Below are 6,438 nucleotides of genomic sequence, written 5' to 3' on the forward strand. Positions count from 1 at the left end.
TGCGGACTTTCCCCTCGGGCAGAGCCGCCCCACCGCTCCCCGCTCCGAACACCGTCCCCCCGGGGGTCAGCAAGCGCCAGTCGTTACTGCAGGGAAGCGAGACAAGAGCAGCTGCCACTCGCAGACGCGTGGTGCAGGACTCAGTCATCACAGCCGATGTCTTATTGCCATCGCGTCTCGTACAAAACAGCATCGCTAAGGAAGCTGGAACCAGAGAAGGGCGGCTGTCGCAAGTACAAACGCCACGGCCGTACGCCGCCGTGTCCACAACAGGAGCGAGGGTTTGTTTCCACCTGGAGCTGGATATTGCTGGGAGAGAAGACTTGGATTGTGTGCACATTTCAGGAGCAGGTAAAAGTTGTCTTAAAGTCAGAAGGGCATTAAATCCCAGACACCGAGCCTGAGGAGAAACCAATCCCGTTCACTGGGTTACACATCAGCCCCGGAAGGTCAGCTCCAGGACCGTCCTTGGCGACGCCGAGCTGGTCGGACCAGCACTCTCGAGCTGCAGACACCCGAATTATTGTCTTAGGTGAAGAAGTCTGGAGCAAGCAGCATCCTGGCAGACAGTGCAGGGCAACGCATGGGTGATTGTGGAGCTATCACATCAACGCCTTTTCCCTATGAATTACCAGTGTAGTTTATTTTAAAATCCAAGCGAGGCTACAAAGTCACAGGTCACAGTGGTGTTCCCAGCCAGGACTGGCCATCACGTCACTCATACTCACACAGGAGACGATCGAGATTATCTGTGCAAGGTTTCTCCTTCCAGGGTCCCCTCCACGAGGCGCAACAGAAAACCAGAGGGAAGCGCTGGGATCGCTTACTGGCCCCGTGAGCCCGCGGGATCCAGCTGGTTCAGCTCGGACTGATCCAGCAGTTCAAAGTCATCCCCTTCCGCGTCAGTGTCCAAGTCTGAGCTGGCCGCCCTCAGGTAAGTCTTTGTGCCCCTCTGGGGATTGTCACCACGCAAGGAGCCTGGCTGAGTGGCTCCTGACAGCGCAAGCTGGATCATCCCCCTGGTGACAAACCCAGCGATGTTGTTCGTCAGGTTCTGCACAGACGGCAGCGCGCCGGGTTCCTCCTGGTCGTAAGGGAGATGCAGATCCTCTGTCGCCTGCGAGCGGTAAGCCAGGCTGGGGATCCCAATGCTGGTGTCGTCTTCATCATCGATGCCAGTTGCTTCTGGGTTTATGGAAGGGAAGTCGGGGAGATCCCTGGCAAAAGATTCTTCTGGGTCGCTGTGACCATCCAGGTCTAGAAGAGGAGAAAGCGCTTTACGCACGCGGCGCGCAGGGGCAGCGCAGCCCACTCGAGCTGAGCCGTGACCTCCCCGCGACAGACTGTCCCTCATCAGCCCCCCAGCCAAAGGCTCCTTTGCCCCCCGCCCCCACAGCTCCTCGGGATGCCTGCACAGTGCTCGGCTCACTCGCAGGGAACACGGGTGCTGAGCCAGACACCTCCTTCTAGGAGAGCCCCCCTCCCACGCTTGGTGCCACAACTGTCCCTGCAGCCTGGATCTGCCTCTGAAGAGCAGCTGTCACCGCTCTGCTAAAGCTCTACAGCGACAAGAAGGAAGCTCAGCTCTGACACAACAGGCAGCTGCCTCTCATCTCAGCTGGGAAGAAAGAGATCAGAGAGCTACGCCTGGAGGACAGAAGGCAATGTGCCCTCCCTCCCTCCAAACCCTCACACCGGTGCCTCCTCAGCATCCCACACCTCCCAGGAGCTGCCCATTTCCGCTCACCTTCAGATCCCTCTGTCAGAGGAGTCTGGCCCCTCGAAAGGTTAAATATCCCGTTTTCAGTGTAGGAAACCTCAGCATCTGAGTGCTCCGAGTCAGAGATGGTTAGTTCCTTGGCAACTACAGAGTCATCCAGCTTTGGAATAGGAGATAAAATTTAAAACATCAAATACTGGAGTGTTTATTCCTGTGCCCCAAGACAAAACATACGATCCAGCAGCCATCAGTTAAAACCAGTCCTCATGGGAGGCTGGTGTCTGAGGCTCACTGCACACTTTACTGCCCAGCTAGAGACAGAACAGGAAGAGATCTCTCTAAAAGGAGAATATCCTCATCCAATCTTCCATTGCAACCCAGTTACGACATGCTGGATATGGGGCCAAGCACAGCACGTCCACGCAACACAGCAAGTTTGTTCTGTTCAGCTGAGCTTTTCTATTTCTGAGACATCTTGTTACCTTGGGACAGAATGCAGCAAGCTCCTCTTCGCTGTCACTCCCGTCCTCTGCAGCCTCCTGATTAAGGGACCGGCGACGCACTGCAGAAACCAGAGTGAAAGCTGATTACTGCCGCTAGGACACGGGTCTGCACAGGACCAGCCTCATGCTGAGCAGAAAAGCCCTGAACTGGCAAGCTTGGCCGTACCGTAACACAGCACGCTTTGTTCCAGAGCTGCGCAGCGTGATCATTTCTCATTTGGGCTGCTGCAAATCTTTTGCTGGGATGAACACATTTAGCAGCTACCTTGCATTGAGTCCTTCCCTTCGTTTTTATTCAGTGCAACTGCAGTACAGAACATGCAGTTCTGGCAGCTGAGAAACGGAGCCACTCAGCACGGTGAGGAGCTTACACCAACTGCTCACTGGGAGAAGCCTGCGGAGGCAGAGCTGCCCTGCTTCCTTCCCGAAGCAGTCGCAGGTATTTGCCAAGGGCACTGGAGTGCCGGCTGTGCCGCACACGCAGCTCTGTCATGCTCCAAGATCGGGGGGGCTTGATCTGTGGCCCGTTTTGGGTGCCAAGGATCAGTGCCTGAAGGGTCAGAAACACAGCACAGAGACTTACATTGCTTCTCCCGCTGCTTTGATATCATGTAGCCTCGAACGCTGAAATCCAGCCGCTGCAGAGCTGGCTCCAGCTTCATGTACATGCGCTGCCCCAGCCTGTGGTACACAGCGAGGGGCCACAGCAGGATGAAGAGCACTGAGGTAAGTGGGAACGCTGATTAGGAGTTTGTTCAGGGTGCTCCTTGGCAAACATCTCGCCCATTTTATGGAGCAGAACACTACATGCAGAGTACGCGAGACCTGAGCACCAAGGGCAGCGCTGCAGGAGGCTGTTGGGATCGGCGCCATCACCTCCGCCAATTTAACAAAATCGAGAGGCCAACCTGTTAGTGCTCGGATCTACAGTTACTAAGCACTCAACCAGGTTCTCTCTGGATCAGAGACCTTAGAGTCCTGGTCAAGAACCACCACATTCCAGCCCGAATGTATTGGTTTAAATTTTAAAGCCATTCATGCAAACTTCTTCCTTTTGAGTGGAAGAGCCCCATCCTTCAGATGTTCAGATCCCGCTCATCTCCGCCCCTTTTCACTCATAAATCTGTACTGGCACGGAGCTCTACTTACACAGCAAGTATGAGAGCAAGAGTCCAGGGATATACCGGCCCAGGACAGCCAGGAAAGTAAAGACTCCACACACTAGAAGGCAAAACTGAAGATATGGGAGACAGTGAGTTTCCAAGGTTAAGCAGGGGATTCACTCAGTTCTTTACCACCTTGTTCTCTGCAGATTCGAAACTAACTCAAAGTTCTAACGACAGCGAAGCCTTCCTAGCGCTCCACTACGCCGCTCCAGGACCCGTGCAAACATGCGAGCTATCTGGCTTCTGAGCGACAGGCAGAGCACCAAGGGGGGCTGTGGGGCGTGAGGGGCTTCCCAAAGCAGGGACACTGACAGCAAGGAAGAAGCTCAAGACCAAACTCTTCAAGGTGAAAAGGACAAAGACACTACCACCACATCACAGGTTCCTCTTTGCATATCCTCAAAAAAAACCAGAGGGAAAAAAAAAAGCTTGACATACTCTGTCAAACTGTTAAAATCCAGTGAGGGAGATGAGTTTGACAGACACTTAAAGAGCCAGAAACCTCCAGAAGGAGCAGCTACATTTCCCTTCCCTAGCGCAATCAACAAGCTGACGCCTGTTTTCTCCTCCCTCCCGCACAACCTGATTACTCTGTCCATGCTTTCCACCCCTCCCCACCACTTCACTGACACCCTCTTGTGGGAGGCCTCCCGTGGTGACCTCCCATCTGTGACCGCACCCAGCCAGCGCTGACGCCACCCCAAATGCCAGCGGAGGCTCCACACCACACGCGTTATTGCTGAGGTCTGGACACTCTTACCTTGCCGGGATTTTGCCTCTTGAAAATGAACAGGTTACTTAAGAAGTTGGTCACAGCCACCCATCCTTCAGCCAAATGGTGACAGAGCTCTGGCACGCTGAGCAGCCGCGGGTGGACATATCCCCAGCTGCAGCCAAGGGAAGAATTCGGGAGAGACATTACTGCACCAATGCCACCACAGAAGTCACTTGTAACCAACATTTGTCTCAACACTTCCTTCTCCCACAGGCCCTGAGCTCCAGAGAAGAGGGCAGCCTGCCTGTCGCACCGCCCTGCCAAAAGCAGCACTTCCACGCGCCGTTCCAACGTGTCCCCGCTCTCCCACGGCAGCTAAGAAGCAGCAACCCCAGTCTGTCAGTCTTTTGGCTTAGACTAGTTTCCATGCTACTGGAGGGAAAGGGCAGCGCAGAAGCTAACCTAGCGAATCCATTTGCTTCTTCTGCATTTACTTGGTCAACCACAACCCCCAAGAATCCAGCACAAGGTCTACAAGCAGCCTTGTACCTTAATATGTTCAGTTACTTTGGAGGCATTGTCTTCGGCAAGCTCTATCAGCATCTCTTAACTGCCAGTCACAAGTGCTTGAAGGTTAGGAAGAGCAATTCCTTTTGTACCCAGGCCTCTTGCAAAAAAAAATTTTAAGAAATTGTCCTTTGGCAACAGCTCAAGAGATTTGATTCAGAGCTGGGCAGCCAGCGTGGCTCGGCAGCACAGGGGGCAGGAAGGTGTGCCCAGAGAGAGGACGGTGTCATTCGCAAGACAACACCCCAGCATTTCTCAACCCGTCATTAATGCTGCAGTCAGGTCATAACTATGCAGTAACAGCTCCTGGAACAAGCTCGTTACACATTCCCTGTCAAGCTCAGAAGGCTTCGTTATTTCCACAAGAAATGCCACAGAGGCCCATACAAAAGGAACTGCTTTCAGGGCAGCACTTCTAACTTAAAGGTGTGGGAGAAGCGGCAGGGGAAGTTTTACAGCGCTCAAGCATTATTGGAGGCAAAGATTAAACATAATGTAATGGCTGGGCAAGTCAAGGACTTGTCACAACAGCTTCAGAGAGGCCAGGGCTCCATCCTCCCTCCACTAAGCAGCTCCCTTCTAGCCCCTCCTTCCTCGCTCCAAGGAGGCAGCAGTACAAGCACGTGCAGGTATTACAGCAAAGTACCAAACAGCAGAGGATTCAATTAGTTTCCTACCTCTCATTGTCTAATTCGTCAGGTCTTGCCACTAAAATATTAAGAACAGACACTACATTAGTTGCAAGGAATTTGCCATGAGAATGTTTAGCTCTTGGGATTTAAGTAAAGCTTTAATGAGCTGGGGAACACTTGGAAAAGATATTAACTGTAACTAAGGACCAGAGACGTGTCGCTCCATAACACATTTTGAATGTGTTTGTGTGACAGCACAAGATGGCAAGAGCCTCCCTGTTGCTCCTCGGTATTTGTGGGACGTTGCCTGGGAGGCTGCTCTGCTCACATGGACAGGTAACAGCAAAAATCCACCTCCCACCCTCCCCTGGCACACACCAGATGGCGAAGGAAGAACAGCTTGCTCACTAAGAGGCAGCAGAGACTGAAGTCTTTTCGTATTTCTCACCCAGACAGGGATCTGAAAGGGGACTCAGGGATGTCCCAGTTACCCTGACAAACTGAAATGAAGGCTGTGAGGGAGCAGGACAGATGCCTCCTCAGAGGCAGGAACACTTCAGCTGCGGAGCCTGAGCCAAGCTGCTGCTAGAAACCCAGAAAGGTTTAATGTCTTCCCAAGAACTGCACGGACACAAGCTGAAGCAGAGAGCTGGGAGCTGCACTTGCTAGTTCGTTAAGGAGCCGTCTCTGGGAGCATGCGGAGCTTCCATGCTGCTGCGAAACCAGCCTGTCCACGCAGAGCCAGGGAAATCCTGGGCTGCTACTGGGGTAGTATTCATGAATGTATTAATACCACAAATGAGAGGCAGAACTGCTCTGTTTACTGAAAGCTTAAGACCAACTTCATCGACAACCGTGAGGCGCCTCTCCTTTCAAAGGACGCTCCGCTCAACTGCAAGGCTGGGGCTCATCTACCTCCTAAACACGGAGCTGGTTTATTGCAGGTTCTGAGGAGAAACCCAGACATATTCCACACACGCTTTGATCTCTTGTTCTTGTGCTGAACGCTCAGAGGGTGAATCACCGCTTCAGAACCGGCACTAGTCCACACACCAGATGTTTCAGGGTTACGAGACAAACGCCGGTGTCTCAAGCATGAAAAGCTCTTCTTTTTATGTAGGTTAGGAGTCTCCAG

At 53.0% G+C, this 6,438-nt stretch overlaps 1 protein-coding gene across 1 annotated transcript in view; it reads right to left on the reverse strand.

Moving 5' to 3' along the window:
- Positions 1 to 624: 624 nt before the first annotated feature.
- FAM134C (family with sequence similarity 134, member C) overlaps positions 625 to 6,438 on the reverse strand; it is a gene marked incomplete at its 5' end in the record, with an annotated part of 6,115 nt that continues 301 nt past the window's right edge. Inside the window, 7 exons of the mRNA XM_009872357.1 lie at positions 625 to 1,257; positions 1,748 to 1,880; positions 2,203 to 2,282; positions 2,807 to 2,944; positions 3,373 to 3,457; positions 4,150 to 4,276; positions 5,349 to 5,379. Of these exons, the coding sequence (XP_009870659.1) occupies positions 824 to 1,257; positions 1,748 to 1,880; positions 2,203 to 2,282; positions 2,807 to 2,944; positions 3,373 to 3,457; positions 4,150 to 4,276; positions 5,349 to 5,379 (1,028 nt within the window). The remainder of the gene's footprint in view (positions 1,258 to 1,747; positions 1,881 to 2,202; positions 2,283 to 2,806; positions 2,945 to 3,372; positions 3,458 to 4,149; positions 4,277 to 5,348; positions 5,380 to 6,438) is intronic.

This window comes from Apaloderma vittatum, unplaced genomic scaffold, assembly GCF_000703405.1.
Source record: "Apaloderma vittatum isolate BGI_N311 unplaced genomic scaffold, ASM70340v1 scaffold41736, whole genome shotgun sequence".
In the NCBI taxonomy this organism is placed as follows: Eukaryota; Metazoa; Chordata; class Aves; order Trogoniformes; family Trogonidae; genus Apaloderma; species Apaloderma vittatum.